This window comes from Tachypleus tridentatus, chromosome 13, assembly GCF_004210375.1.
Source record: "Tachypleus tridentatus isolate NWPU-2018 chromosome 13, ASM421037v1, whole genome shotgun sequence".
Classification (NCBI taxonomy): Eukaryota; Metazoa; Arthropoda; class Merostomata; order Xiphosura; family Limulidae; genus Tachypleus; species Tachypleus tridentatus.
The window spans coordinates 23,149,223-23,166,332 of record NC_134837.1 but is presented as its reverse complement, the minus strand read 5'-3'; the positions used below and the strand labels follow the sequence as shown (position 1 = coordinate 23,166,332).

The following is a 17,110-nucleotide window of genomic DNA, read 5'->3' as shown; positions in this document are numbered from 1 at the left end:
ATGAAGATCTCAACTGATCATATATAGCCTCCAAGTTCCAAGTTCATAACCCCAAAGTGACCTATATAATATCCATACAATAATTTCTAATATTTTTTGTGTATTTTCACACATTTCACAAGCTTTCAGTAAGCATTAACTATTTCATAGCCAAAAATATCAGAATTTTTAATGAAATATTTTCAATAAAACTTTCTCCGTGAATAAGTGGAGTAAAAGTGTTGACTGCTCCCAGTAGTCATTTTCAAGTTAAGATTAAAAAAACTTATCATCAGAAAAGTACCAAATATCATTTGCATAATTTTCCAAACTTCCAAATAAATTTGAAACATTTTTTTCATTAAAACTTTACGTGACTCTGTGTTATTTTCTCTAGCCTGACTTTACAGAAGTTTGTTCAATTTTCATTGTTTACATTTTAGTTACTTTCATAATAACAAAGAATATACATGAAAACCAAAAAGCATTTAAATAGGTATACTTTTTTACCTGTCAAATGTGAATGATAATTTATCATACTTATCTACTATTAGTACCAGTACAGATGAGTTAAATAGCTTTTACATTTCTTTAATATTAAAATTTGGATTATTAACTACATTTTTATACCAAGATCATCTGCATATCATAAGATTAAAGTATTTTAAGTTTTGAATGCAACACAGCAAAACCTAATGACATATGCAGTATGTGATGTCTATAAGGACAGAGTTAATATATCCAATAAGTATAAACTTGTTTGATATTTTTTTATACACACGCATTTATTTAAGTAATTTTTTCTGCCCATTTATATCATTGCTTGCCAGTAAAATGAAACTTTATACAACAGAGTGCAAATTACTGAACTAAGTCTTGTTTTGTTCAACAAAAACATTTTTATTATATTACATCATAACCCACAATACATAAATTATAAATCACAATTTTAAATCAGGACTGTAAGTAAGAAAGTTGTTCATAAACATTTTCCTTTTAACATATCACCAATTAAGATTTTTTTCTCTTTATTCTAGCCTCTACACAAACCTCTGTTGAAATAAAAGCCATAAAAGCTTGTATAGTTGAAAAAAACAGAGTTTTGATTACCTTTTTTTAGCTCAACAGTCTAAGGATTATTGAGGCTGCTGTATAGGCAATTACATTGTGTCATGACAATCAAGGTTGAGAAATAACAACTGGCTAAAAACCAATTAAAGGAATTTGCATTCAATTTACAAAGGTCATATTAATGCTAACCTGAGACTCTTCTAGAGAACTACGAGTTTGTAGTATATTCACAAAAAGTTATAAATTTCACAAACACCAATGATTTCAGTGCATTGATATCAACTTAAAAATCAAAGTTAAGATCTTTGAAATGAAATTTTATTAATTTTTTCAGTTAATAAATTTAATTTGAAGTATTTCATCTTTTAAAAGTGTTAAAAATAACTTTTGCCCTAGAAGCAGAATGCACTGTCCTGGGCATGATAAAGTTTTAAGTCACACACATACTAACATGGTAATATTTCTCTTTACAAAATTTTACATAAAAACTGTAAAATTACACTAAACCCTTTCAAACAACAATGTCCCAAAATAAATGATGCTGTGTTTAAGTGCAACAACATCTCAAATTGATACTTCACAACATACTGGTAACAAACTTAATTAATTCATCAATACCTCAAGTAAAGAAACTAGAACATTTATTTTTACATGAAGTTTAAAACAGATGGTAAACTATCCAAATTGTAGTGATAAATCTGATCTTACAATTACTTATGATACTCTTAAATTAACAGAATCTATCTTTGTCACCTACATTATTCATTCAGTACATTTTAACACAAAAAATTAGCAATGTATAATATACAACACTAAAATTTTGCTAAAAAACTACACCCACTTGGGAACACAGCAGGTTTTTTTGGGGGGTTACAGCAAACAGTAAGAGAAGATTAAGAAAAAAAAAAGGGTTGTTCACTTAGCACAAAGCAATACAAGTTATCAGCAGTCCAAACATAAAGAAAATTTTATAACTATAAATTATCAACTATCATTTCTTTGTATCTTCCTAACCAACATCTAGTTTGAAAAGAAATTATGAAAATTTAATCATTTGTTTAAGTGTTGCAACACACTCATTTTAGTAAAAACTAATTACTGGTAAAATTTTTAGTAATTAGTTGAAAGTTAAAATTATTAACTGGATTAATGAAAGTTAAAATTTGGTAAAAACAAATTTTTTTTTAATTTGTTGAGCTAAGTCTGATATTAAAATATAATTAATTTTAGTAAATTTATTAAAGCACAAAAGGCAAGAATGACTTTGTATATCTAAGATGCACTGCCTTCACTATAGAGAAAAACTATCATTGAGATAAAACAGATACTGTCATGATTCTACATACATATTAATTTGCCTTCTCTGATAAATAATAAAATTGAACAAACTAGCAACAATAAAGTAATTCTGAAAAAAAAATGGGTTTCTATTTCAGTTCAACTATTATACAGCACCAGAATGGAATTCAGTTTATTTTATTTATTAAGAATGATTATGGATTTTAAAACTGAAATTGTAAACTACCTCAAAAAAAGTACCCCTTATAAACTAGCAGGTTATCTCTCTGGCCCCAGAAAATTGGCCTAATCCAGTGAAAGTATAAGATATCAATGTGTAAATATGCTTTATGCTTGAAAAAAAGAAGAAATAAAGATACAATATCTTACACTCAAATAAAAAATATAAATTGATAAAATTATTAAACATCTCTTCAAATGAAACACCTTCCTCTCATAAACAAGTTATACAGTTTACTAACCTTGGACTCGAGATCTCCTATCTTTAAACTCAGGTTGTCGAATTGTGTTTTAAATGTTCTCAACTCATCACGTGCAGAAGTTGCAGAAGAACTGTGTTGATCAACCAATTTCTGAAGCTCAGCAATCTAAATTTCACAAAATATAACTACATTCAAACAACAATGAATGAAGTCTCTGACTACAAGATCTTTAACATTTGATCTCCACTACAATTTTTTGTTACAGACAAGTACAACATGAACATAATTAAAGTCACGAGTTTTTTCACAAGTTGTATATCAAAATATCCATTTCCACACCTTTACGCACCTCCAATATAAGATCAAGGTTTCTGCAGATTCATGAGGGTTCATGAACACTGCTAGATTCCATTTTATTAAGCTCTCTTCTTGTTATTAAAATTGTAATCAGTATAAATCATTATATTTATGCATACACATATATAAGGCTCAATTCTAGGCTATAATAATAAAGAAACTGGTGAAACCCCTCATGTGTCTGCTAATGAAACCTGGAGTATGGATGTTGTGCAACAACAACAACAAGAGAAAAAAATTAGCATCAAAAGTACCATTAGCAAAATCGCATTCTTACATGGAAGTTTTAACAAACTGGTAATCTAGACTGTTGCACCTTTATGTGAGATATAGTGGTTACAGACTTTCACCTCAAGACCTGGTATTTGATGTTCCAACCAGTACTGGTATATCTGAAAATGCAAGTTTTTGGTTCTGCAGTGTGTACTTTGAAAATACTGTGTGACAAAATGCCAATATGCACCAAAAATTCCAAATTAAAAATTTTATTACTCTTAGTATATATCCAACAGAAACCTTGAGTGTTTGAACACAGAACACATATCTTTATTATTAATTTATCTAAATTAACTCTCATTCTTGCTAACTACTGAATTATTATATGAGCAAACACTACCACTTGGTAAAAGCTTCTTTTATTATGTGTAGTGACAAAACAAGGTAGTAATACATTAATTGTTTAAAGAAATATAGGTATATACAAAATCTATAAACTAAGAAATACTTTTATTAATATAGTAATTCTAAAAGGATATAACTAAAATTACAGTATTACTTGTAAAGTCTAATGTTTATGAATTTTTGCACTTTTAAAGATGAATAATTATAGCAATTTAAGTTTTCTGTATTATCATCATTCCATATACTATAGTCTCAAATCTAATGACTAACGAGAATGTATAATAAAAGAAAAATTCACATTTGTAAATGCTGAGATATGACAACACTACAAAAAGAATTTCCATGTGGCACTTAAACCTGTGGAAATATGTATTTACTGAAAACTGTAAAAAATTACAAAACTACTGAAATTGATAATTAACATGTTTTTTACAGCTTTCAATACAGATTTCATAACTTTTTGGCTATGTGTAACAATAACACCAAATAGTTTGTGAGCAACTGTATTGATCTCTATTGCATAATTTTTATTTTTCTAAAATCACATACTTTTCTAAAACATTCTAACTTCAAAATGTGACTGAAGTAACTTCATAACCAAGTAAACAGTGAAGAAAAACTAAACAATTAAAACCGTACCTTCTTTTCATAAATGGTTTCAATTTCATCTCGATTAACTTTCATTTGTGTTTCATATTGTTCTCGAAGGTTCATCAAAGTGTTAGCAAGCTGCTGGTCATATTGTTCCTTTAATTGTCCATCAATTTCAGAAATTTCAGTTTGTTGAAAGGAACGGGTTTCTGACATCTCCTGCAGAAAACCAAGTTATATAATGTTTTCTACAATTTCAAGAAGCTATTATCCTTTGTCAAAATTTCAAATATACCTAGACCTTATTTTTGAATCAGATGTAAGTATAGTTTATCAAAGTAACAGCAATATTTTATGTATCTTACACAACTGTTGTTAGAAGAACTAACTGTTGTATTCATGTTCAGAGTAATCAAAGTGACTCAATTTCTTATAAACAAGATTATTAAAAAACAAAAAAAATTATTTTGTTCAACCTAATCACCTCAATACTATTGGTCACAATGAATTCTGTAAATTGTAAATTTTGTACAGTGTTATTACTTAATTGTTCTCATCTTACACAGCTTTTCCTCTGTTATTACTTAATTGTTAACTATATCAACAGAAGCATCCTTTATTGAGCATGTTGAGATAATTTAGTAACTTACATTCAACATTGTATTAATCTACTTTTGTCTATGTTATACTAATTAGTACAGCATAAAATCTTAGCTAATAATCTATATTTTAATAGTATACAAGTTTTAAGTGCTTAATTTTTTCAAAGAATAATTTAAAATATCCAGGATTTCTGCTAATGTTATACATTTTCTCTAGAGGTCTCTGTTCTGTCCACTGTCCCCCCAATAAGTGAGAAATGTAATGTTAAGTACTCACTATAAAACTGTCATTGGTCAGAACAATCCATAATTTTTATACCCTTCAGTTTTTGTTTGTTTGTTTACAGAGCCACCAAATGGAAAATCCAACCTCTCTTGCCACACCCACCTGTTACATCCTCAGGTAACTACTTTATTTCTTTTTGTGTTTATTTTTTATTGTTATAAAAGTAACAAATTTAAAAATATGTAACAGGTATTATTTTATATTAGGTAAAATAAATAATAATATAATAAAAATTTCTCACAAGGCACACATATGAGAGGCTCATGGATAATGTAATTAGGTAGTGCAACATGAGATTCACATTCCCCAACTTATAAATGTACAAGTAGCAGTTGTACACAGCTCAAAGGGCAATAAAATAACAAAATTCGATTATAAATAAATGTATGCTGACACAAATTTAAAGCTACTTAGAATAAATGCATACAGTTTCATAATACAATTTGAAGTCACTCTCAAAAGAAAATGATTAATTTATTTGGTGGTTATCAGATCAGTCAGGAAGACCAACCCTCTATAAAATCAGGACAAAGAAAATTACAGATGAAGTATAAACTTTTACTAAAAACAAAAAAGTTTTAAGACTACGCAAATCAAATCTGAAATTTTTGAGATGAAGAAAATGTTTTTAATGATAACAAAAATCACTCTACATACCAACTTTTCAAAACAAATACTTGATACATTCATGGACAAATATTTATTTGTTTACTTAACATACCTCACAAAAAGATATACACGTTATAAGTTAGTAGTATCAAATCTATAAAGATTTTATACAAGAGCAAAGGTCATGTTGTTGGTCAAATTGACAAAGCAGGTGCTAAGACAAATAATGATGCCAACTCACACCCACAAGAATAAATTGTAACACAATACATACAATGAGGAAATATAACTGACACTAGATAGTACTAAGACTTTTGATATGGTAGTCACTATACAAAGTTATTATAGTCCTGTAAGTGAAACCTTGCTAAAACTTGGGTGCCAGGTTGCCATAGTGACTAAATATTTCAACACGATGCCTAGTATTTTTTTCTTCTATTTATTCATGCATAGGGTTGTAATAAACAGAACTTGAATCTATGACAGTTACAGGCCCCTGAAAGTCCAGAAATATTTTTGCATTCTTTGAGCCCTAAATCGTACTTTGTTTCTAGGATTTTCATGGTATGTTCAGCACTTCATGCTTTTTTCAATCATGAAATGTTACTATTGAACAACATGTTACTGATTTGATTTTCTTATTTCTCTCAATTCAATCACTCAGTACATGTGTTTACACTCAGTAAAAAACTAAAAGGAGTTAGTTCAGACAATACTATCAAGTGGTTGTTTATATCATGTGATTATTAGTGCACGTTCATTGCTGTGAAAGTGAATAAATATGCACTGGCTCCTCGCTTATCTGTGCTGGTCTGAGGAAAGCAAAAAATTGTGGACAATTGAAGGAGTAGTGTATCTAACTAGTTAGTCAATTGTTTAATATAAATATTATTTTTCAAAATATTTAAATTCCTTGTCTTTGAGTTATAATCTTTTGACTACCATTTAACATTATCATGAAAAATCATAAAATTTTCACAATCACAAAAGACTTTTACGAGCTGCACAAGCCTGATTTCATTTTTTATAATATGATTATACTACTTTTATTTACCTCTTCTTATTTTTCTTTAAATTAATTGCTAGCACATACACAAGTAGTTCTTAAATTTCAGCATTTTTTCTGCTGTGAACATGGAAATGCATTTGTACCTTATTTATGCCTGTGAAAAATAAGTTAAAAATTAGCACAAGTCTATGCTTAGAAATTGATGTGAAAAAAACCTTTGTTAAAACTGACTGATGATACCAATCATCACTAGGGAACAAGAAAATGTATTACTACACAACATCCCAACACAGAACAGTGGATAACAACAGAAGTTGAGTGATATCTTTAAAAAAATCATAATGTGTATGTTGTATGTTTTTAATCACTTATCATATAAAGTTGACCAAGCTAAAAATATCTTGTATTTTTTTTCCTAACAGCAAAAAATAAAAGAGGCAAAGCTAGACTTGAGTGAGCCAACTTACAATTTGAACACACATCAGATCCTGCATTCAGTGACATATTCTTACAGTTTCTCCTTTTGTGAATTTTTTCACTAACTTTGAAAGCAAGAGAACATGCATATAACTTTCCTGCACTAAAATATATTAGCTATTCTCATTCAGTGCTACCCTCAAAATGAATTTTTTTTTTCATACAAGCCTTGATCTCCCAAGTATCCCAAGATCATCATGGTCTAATTTCATCATGCAATACCTCTCCACCAATAGGAATGTAACACATCCTCCTGATGCATCTGACTCTTTCTGTTCCATCCTACAAAACTATCACTTCAAATTTTGGCAGAAAATGGAAGCACCTGTTTTCAGTGAGGAGGAAGGATGGGAAGTGTGAGAGAAGGAAAGTACTTGTCAAAAATACATTTTCAATAAAGGAAAATTATAGCTTCCAATATAGTGCACTACCAAGACCAATCAAATCAAAAGATGACTCCAAAGAGTAAGGAAGGAAGGTAAAAGTCACAAACAGAAGAATTATGCAAGGGAAATGAACCAATAGAAAGAAAGTCAATGAAACAACACAGAACAGGTATGGGGCTCATAAGACCAACTGGACATGACCAGGATTGAAAGTAGGTGATGGATGGAAATGAAAAAAGGAAGAACCCCCTCAACAAGCCAGCAAAGTGGAAGGTAGGAAAAATCATTCAAGGAAAAAAAAGGACAAATTGAGCTGAAGCACCTGAGAAAAGCCAGATCTGTGTTGGCCAAGAAGGGGCAGTCAGCAGCATCCTCAATCCTGGAGAAAAGACCTACCATACTGTGTTAAAAGACAATAGAGGAAATAAAAAACAAGTGATTGAGGTGGGACATATCAACCACAGAATTCTAATCTACATTGATAATACATGACTAATAAAGTAACTCTTAGATGTAGAGCAAGTAAATGAAGGGAAAACCCAGACATGGGAACATGAATAAAGTACGTTATGGGAAAAACAAACAAACGAGTAATGAAAATAGAAAGAAATTGAACACAGCAACACAGGTACTCCCACATGATGCTAAAGTTATAAGAATATTATCCCCCCCAAGCTAACCAGTGGAGAAAAAGACCTAATCATAAGTTCCAATTAGAAGTGGAAGGAAATGAACTTTAGACAAGATAGTATCCCAACCTAAAAGAACCATATTTGTAGGGAAAGAACCAAAGATGGCAACTACCCCAACATGGAAGTAGGAGGGAAAATATCCCAATAAAATCCCTGTGTCTCAAAAAGAAAAAGTATGTGGCCACTACCAGAGGACAAGGTGATAGGGGAAGCCAAAAGGTGAACCCTTTAAAAGTGCTTGGATTACAGAGTTTTGTATTTTTATGTTAAATTGACATTTTGAACCTACGTGTTTTCTGTCATCATGAACATTATAATAATATTGGGAAAATTGTAAAGAACAAGTAACTCTCTCGATATGGATTCAGCCTATATGACCAACCACATGACCTCTTTAAACTCAGTCTTTTTGTACTTAATAAATCCAACTTTCAGTATAATGTGTATAGATTCATAAAATCTGATGGTATTTCAGGTAATTTATAATGCAGAAGAAATAATATTTTCAATAAAATAAAATAAAGATTTGTTCATGAATATATTGAGTATTTGTTTTGAATAGCCCAAGTGCAAAGTAATTTTCATGTTGAAATTAAAACTATTTTCCTTATCTGAAAACTCTCCAACTTCTTTCGTGTAATCCCCAAGATCACTTTGATACACTTCAAAATTTTTTCAGTAAAATTTTATTGTTTACATGTTAGTTTCTCTACCTTAACTCAAAATGGGATCAGTCAATCTGACCAACCTTGTAACCACCAAACAAAAAAATCAAAATAAATCTAAATTACCCTTTCTTCTTTCTAGAATGACTTCATACTGTAACATGAAATTTGTTTATCCAAAGTAGCTCCCAGTTCACAACAGTATAAAGCTATTTATAATTAAATTTTATTGCTTTATTGCCTTTGAACCTGACAAACTACTGTCTGCACCATTTTAAGTTGTAAAACACTCTGGGCATATGAATTCCACTATGCATTACATTATCCCAAGCTACTACAACCAGGACAAGCACCTTGCATACTTACCTCATGAAGCATTTTTACTAATAATGTTACTTAATCTACTCTTAGCTAACTAAAAAATATCCACATTTTTACATTTTAGTTACATTTATAATTATACATAAAGAATAAACATGAAAAACAATAAATACTTATCCAATCTTTTTTGTTGCTATTGGTTGTCAAAGAGAGTTAATCTAATTTTTTTATACTACTCACAATATTGTAATTAATATTTTCTATTTAAATACATAATGCTTCAAATAATATAAACTAATAACATGCAGAAAGTAAACATATTCACTTACCTCTCAAAGTTTTTCTGGCTTTTTAATTCTACAACCAGAATCATTACAAATTTATTCAAACTAGTTGTTAACTTTCTCAAGGAAATGATGTTGGTACTTTGAGTGAAACTGACATTTAACCATTCAGAACATAAAGTTATACAGCATATCATCTGTTAGATGAAACTCAAGTTTTTATTGGTTATATGTAATATATGATTAGTTGGAAGAGTGAACCATTAACAAATTATGAAAGAGAGAATGTGACAGGTGTGTATGGTAGGAAGGGTTTGATATTCTAATCAATAGTTCTGTGACCACCAAAGTTGAAGACTACAATAAATATGAGCAATGTTGATTTTATAGAGAGTAACTCAGGTTTAATTTTGTATTCTTTTGAGAAGGTGGCAGATAAAATATGGCTGATGAGATTCTAAGAAAATAAATGTCTCACTTGAAGAAATTCAGGACTTTTTAAAAATATTGCCTTGAAGAATTAAGAATCTAAAACTTAGATACTATTAAATGATGAATTATTAACTAAGATTTTATGATATTTTAATTGGTATAATACAAAAAAGTAACTTAATAAAATTTTGAAGGTGAGATACTAAACATTTGTGTCATGCACAGTAAAATACATCCAAATTGACATGGTTAATTCCATTTCAAAGTGAAATAAATACAAGTAATTATTCTTCTCTTGAACTGACTGTTAGAAAAAAAAAATATTCCAAGTACATAAACATAAAGTATGTTCAATAAGTTTCTTACACTTCAACATAAAAAACAAACAAACAACAAATCCTTCACATGGGTAAATGCTCAATAATGGATGCTAACTAAAGCTGAATTGAGATAAAGGACAAATGCACATATTCTACAATAAACTTATTCCGAAGGCACAATGCTGAGCTTCAAAAATATATTATGCACCTTTCTAGATATAAATATTAACATGAAGAAAAACATCACAAAAATTTCTTGTGCAAAAATGTAATGAGAATAAAACTTACTTTTTCATGTACTGAGTCTTTGAAAGTCAGTTCTTCCTTTAGACTCTGTAATCTGTTTTCCAAATCCACTCTATTAAGAGTTTCATCTTCAAGCTGAGACTTAGAAGTTGCTAGTTGTTTAGCAAGTTTATCCCTCTCAGCTTGGACTTCCTACAGAGTAAAACAAAAAAAAATAAATTAAGATTATCTTAAATATTTGTTACAGATCTTAGGGTTTCAGGCTATATGTTAAGAACAATGAACTGCTTTCACTAATAATTGTTTCCACCTACTACACAGCATATTCTTCACAAAAAGATACAACAAAGTTATTATAAAATGCTAATATTATTGTTAAACTTGTGGTAAAATTAATTAATTTTGTTTTCTTATAAATGATTTTATGCAAGAACTAAAGTTTTAATTTGTAAATATTATTATCAAAATCAACTAATTTGTTAAAACATAGATTACAGCATGCAAGTTCAAGATTAAAAAAAGAAAAGTTATGTAGCTTTTTGTTTTTTCCACCTGAGTAAAATCCTTTGTTCTTCATGGAGTTTTTATATATTTCTGTAAATGTAATACCAAAGCTATACGTGTAACTGTAATCACTGCAAAGTTATAGCAACATTGTATTTTTTGTATTTCAGAACATTCTTGGGATCATACTTTCTCATGATTCTTACACATTTTGAAAGCTTCAAACACAAGAAGGAATGTGTTTACTGTAAATTTTGATTGAATAAAGAGAAAAGACCATAAAAATAAGTGACCCTAATCTCATTATAAGGATTATGTTAAATGCAAATATCAGACAATCCCAAAAGGTTTAAACAAAAATGTTTATATCAATAACACATATGGTAAAAACTACATAAAATGATTTTTAAACAAACATTAGGCATTCTCAGATCTCTGAAGTTACCATTTTCCTTAAGTGAAAATTTATTTCCAAGAGATACATCATCTCAAAAAACCTTTTTCAACTTATAATGTCCTTTATCTATGCAAATTTGGCTTCCCACTAACCATGCTACTTCCACTTATTTCTGCATATTAACAAAGAAATGGCTGTGCAGCAAGCCACCAATAGCAGACAACACTACGCCTATCCTAATTAGTACCTTATCCAAGCTTGCAGCTGTTAATCACTTCAAAATTGATCAGATCACATCAAAGTGGAAGTGCAGGGAGAAGTGTGAGAGATGTATCATAAATGCATTTTCAGTTTAGACATATTTTAACATCCAATATGATATCTTATATCTCTCTTCATAAAAACCTAAAATCCCACATTTAAGTGATGGAAAGCTTGTGAAACAATGATCTTCATTTGAGAAGTGCCCAGAGGAAAAACCATGGTGAGTCAGAAAAAAACTTAAAATCCACATGTATGGGAGACTGCACTACTTTTGAACCAGATACATTCTCCACTCAATAGTAATGTGTTGCCAAAAACAGAACAGAAACATGGAGACACTCAGAAAGATATTACAAAAAAAAAAAAAAAAATGTGGTCCCCTGGTGATGAATGGCTAGAGCACTACATAGACCTCAACCAACATCTGGCAGCATATGGAATTGTACATCAGGTCTGCAGTAAGAAAAGGATCCTCTAGCTTTCATCTCAAAAACAGACACCAGAAGGGAAGAGAATCTTCCATACCAAGAATCCATCTCCACATGCTTACACTGCTCAACACAAAATCCAACAGGAACTGTCATCGTGCATATAGTAGAAAAGTGGAGTGTCCAGGTGGATGTTTCTCTTCAGTCCAAAACCTGGTGTCATAGGGAATTTTTTGTACATTCCACAGTAGGAGGGTACCTAGTCTTACATATGCAGAAATTAATGTCTCACCAGCTACAATCAACTCCAAATCTACCAAAAACAAACATTCAATGAATGTCAGAAAGAGGGATCTCTAACTGGTGTTGCATCTCCAACTGAAAATCAAGATGGATTGGGAATTTATCCTCTCGTCTGAGGCAGGAGAAAAAAAAACATCCAAACTCATTAGGGCTTATATGGCTGGTATAACTGCAACACATAATTTCAAGAAACTGATATATGTTGGATGGCAGGAAGGAGTTGGAGGGGCAAACTGCAATATAGAGCAGAATTAGATCCAACAGTTTATGGCATACAGAATTATACATCAGCTCTGTAGTAGGAATAGCTTCATTTCATCTACAGCAGCAGAATGCCACTGCCCTACTCTCAACTGAATGGTATTGTATACAAACCTCCACAGTTCACCATACCAGCAGGTAGGAACTAATATGTGGCAAAGGCTACTATACTCCACTAGAAGGAGGGAAAAAATGCATTGGAAAGTCTGCCAGAGGACTACAGTAGTAAAGACAGTGCAATGGGTGACACCTCCAACCTATTTTGAAAAGCAGAAAGACCACGTTGATGTAGTTGATCAACCAATACTTGGCAGCATCTGGAATTGTATGTCAGGTCTGCAGTAGGAAGACTGGTTGGTTGGTTTGGTGTTTTATAGCACAAAGCAACTAGGTTATCTGCACCAAACATCCAGTAGAAAGTTAAAATTAAAGTAAATTTAGTAAAATTCATAAAAGGAAATTAAAGTAAAACAAAACAAAGTTTAAAAAAACAACATAAATAGCATTAAAACTAATGTTTACATTTAATCTACAGCAGTAAGAGAAAAACTACAGTAATACAAGTTGTAAAGAACTTTCTGAAGCATAATTGTAATTATCATAAATTGCCAGGCAGAATAACAGGTAAGTTGGCCTTTCCAGTCCTGATTCCAAGTTATTTGACGTTATGGCCATTTTCAGAAAGTAAAGTAACAAAGTTTTAAAAGTCTTGTAGTAATATTTTAATTATAACTCACCAGGAGGACTAACGGGTTATTCAAACAGCAGTGTTAGTCACCCGAAGTTGGCCTTTCTGGTCCTGGTTTCAAATTATTTGAAGTTATGGCTATTTTGTAATTTCAAATTGAATGGGATGGACATTGATTCTTAAAAGGGAATCATATTAAAAAAGGTTTTATGTATAAATTAAAGAAACTTAAATTGCATTAAAAAGATTAATGACCTTTAAAAAACTAAAAACATTTCCAAGGTGGACAGTGCCACCATCATGAATAACACTAACATCACCTTGGGACAGAACATATGTAAAATGGTGCCTCATTGAGAGTCATAAGGAAGGCAACTAAAATGTGGTTAATTGTGACCTGAGTGTTACACAGACAACACATTGATGCATCATTCCCAGATAAAAGAAAATGATGAGTTAAAAACTGTGACCAATCCATAGTCTAGTTAGAATAACTTCCTCTTTTCGATCCTTATTGAAGCAAGACGAACAAAGTCCAATATAGGGTTTTATTTAGAATAGCTTATTTAACATTGCTCACTGTAAGTCGACTGCCAACTGGCATGGAGCCAAGCCTTGAATATAGGATCACAGTCCATGTATGGAACAGACACAGCAGCGATAGTGCCAGAGCAGATAGCTTTAGCTGTGATGTCAGCGAGCTCGTTGCCGCAAATACCAACGTGGCCTGGTATCTAGAAAAACTGGATAGAAGTAGATGTAAAAGAGAAATGGGCCAGTTAGTTTTGAATATTGGTGAAAACAGGGTGTGAACTAATGTGATACAATTCCAGGGGCAGTAGAGAACTAAGCAAATCAGTATAAATAGTGCAGTTTGAGTACTGCTTAGCTTCTATGTGATCCAGGACAACAGAAATGGCGTATAGCTCGGCAGTGAACACAGAAGCTGTAGAGGGAATTCTGTGTGCAACCACCAAACCACAACAAGCCATGGCAGAGCCCACACAGTCATCTGGTTTTAAATCATCTATATAATTAGGAATGGAAGGATGGTTTGAAAGATGTTCAGCAAATAACAGACAGTATTTCCAACCAGGAGTGTCTGCTTTTCTCAGATGACTTAAAGATAAGTCACATTTGGGGACTGTAAAAAGCAATGGTGGGATGGGCTGACCAGTGGATACAGCAATGTTATCCAAGGACAGACCCAATTCATCCAACTGCACCTGGATATGAAGGCCAAAAAAAGAAATGGTTTAGAGAGAGAAGTAAAAGCCATATGCTGTGGTTCACTTCAGTAAACAACTGAGGGCAGTCTGTAGCTGCCTCTCAAAACACCTCATGTTTGACAACTGATGAGATGTGAAAGCTGTCGACATAGAGCCCATTTGCAACAGTAAGAGGAAGTTGTTCAATGGTGGCATTAATCTTTATACTGAAAAAAGTGACACTCAAAACACAGCTCCGACGGACTCCAAGTTTCTTTAGAAAAGAAAGGGAAAGCGTTGGCCCCACATGAACTTGGAATCTCCTGTTCATTAAAAATTTTTAATAAAAATGGGCAAATAGCCACATAACCCATATATATGGAGGTCTCACAAAATGCCATACCTCCATGTTGTATCATAAGCCTTCTCAATGTCAAAGAATATTGATACAAGATGTTGTTTGCAAAAGGCTTCTCTGATTGATGTTTCAAGTAAAATCAGGTGGTCCACAGTGGAGCGCTGTCATCGGAACCCACACTGGGTGGACGAGAGGTGGTTGTTTGATTCGAGGAACCAAACAAGGCGAGCATTAACTGTCCTCTCTAAGGTCTTCCACAGACAGCTCGTCAAAGCAATTGAAAGGTAGTTTGAAGGAATCTTGGGATCCTTCCCAAGCTTAGAGAAAGGTAGGACAATAGCCTGGCACCAGGCATCAGGAAAAACATTCTCCTGCCAGATCTAGTTAAAAACAATCAAAAGAATAGCAAGAAAAGCAGGAGATAGATGGTGCAGCATTTCATAGTGTACATCATCAGGTCCAACCAATGAAGGACCCGTTGAGCTCCACCAATGTAAAGGAACAATTATAGTCATGGGAGAAGATGTACTTGAAAAAATGTTCGTGCCCAGAACCAAAGAAAGTGGATCTTGGGATTTACTGGAATGTACATTAGGGACAGAGATGGGTGTTGATTTTGATTCATCAAATTTTTTAACCATGGAGGTCAAAAGAGCTTTCATTTGGTTTGAGAACAATTCTTTTGGAGGCACAGAGAGATCCACTGTAGTAGTGGAATGAAGTGCAGCAGCAAATGTCCAATATGAAGTTGTGGACAGCAACTATCAAGCCTCAGGGTAAGTAATATTTTAAATAGTTTTCAAATACTGCACTGCTTTTTCTTCCAACCATTTAGGGCAAGAACCGCTTAGATGAGGCCTTTCATGGGAAGGTCCCGACACTGGTCAGGGCTTGACTGAGCCGTCGAAGGCTAGCCTTGCCCAGTCCTGGCGATACTTGCCAGAGTGGGATCCAAATATATAATAAAGGACCCTGCAAAGAAAAAGAAAATGAATGAAGTACTTACCACCAAAAGATAGCCAGTTACAGCACTGATTATGTTCCCCAAGATAGAGTGGAAATTCGCAGCCAGAAACAAAGAAAGGTGACAAATTGAATGGTAAGGAAACTTGAAAATAAAAGTGAGAATCATCAGAAGAAAAGAAAGAAAAATAGTAAACAAATTCAAGAGTAATGGAAAAAATTCACAATAGAGGTGAGGACATCATGGGAGAAACAAATAGTCTTAAAGACCATGGAAGAGAGCAGTACAATGTGTCACATACCATCTAAGTGCCCTGACCAGGCAAAAGAAGCAAGCAGAATTGAATGGTCAGAAAGGTGGGAAGGGGAAAACTCTCTGGAACGGTTGAAGTCTTTGATACCCAGGAACAATTAGGAAAGAGAAAAACATAGGACCCAAGAAAACAAAAAGTGTAAAGAACATCAAATGTGAACAACATTGTTTATCTGCCAACAAGAGCATGAACAAGGACTTCAATAAAAGATGATTTAAAAAAAAACAACACAAGATTCATTGGACAACAGGAAAAAGCACAGAGAACCATGCAGAGATGGTAATTCATCCAGAAGAAAGCAGGGCAGGGAAGAATGAAAAAACAAAACAATATGGGTAAGACTAGCAATTGAAAAACACAAACAAAAAGTAGCTAATAACACTAGCACATAGATCACAATTAAGGAAACCAAGAGGTCCTATTAAAAACAAAACAAAATCAGAATGTACACAATGTATGTAGTTAAACCACCATGGAGGAAGAAATAGGGCAGAAAATGAAAGAAGCCACATGCAAAATCCAGTCCTTCAGATAAGAGACTGGACAAAGTCATACATGAAACTGCAATGCAAATACAGTTTGACAATGCATGCAGGAGTGTGGCTAAGTGAAGATAAAGATCAGAGATAAAGATAGCACCTAAAGTCAGTGCAACAATGAAAATCATGTGAGCTGACCACCAAGCAACTAGAAGCAGAACACTACAAGTATAGCAAGGATGTGTAGGAGGAGACAAACAGAAGATAAGCATAT

The 17,110-nt window shown here is 32.3% G+C and overlaps 1 protein-coding gene across 1 annotated transcript in view; it reads right to left on the bottom strand.

The window, feature by feature from the left end:
- The window catches only part of LOC143240513 (lamin Dm0-like), an 88,368-nt gene that overhangs the window by 39,073 nt on the left and 32,185 nt on the right, over positions 1-17,110 (bottom strand). The window contains exons 4-6 of the mRNA XM_076483047.1: positions 10,712-10,861; positions 4,389-4,559; positions 2,811-2,936 (exon numbers count right to left, since the gene is read on the bottom strand). Of these exons, the coding sequence (XP_076339162.1) occupies positions 2,811-2,936; positions 4,389-4,559; positions 10,712-10,861 (447 nt within the window). The remainder of the gene's footprint in view (positions 1-2,810; positions 2,937-4,388; positions 4,560-10,711; positions 10,862-17,110) is intronic.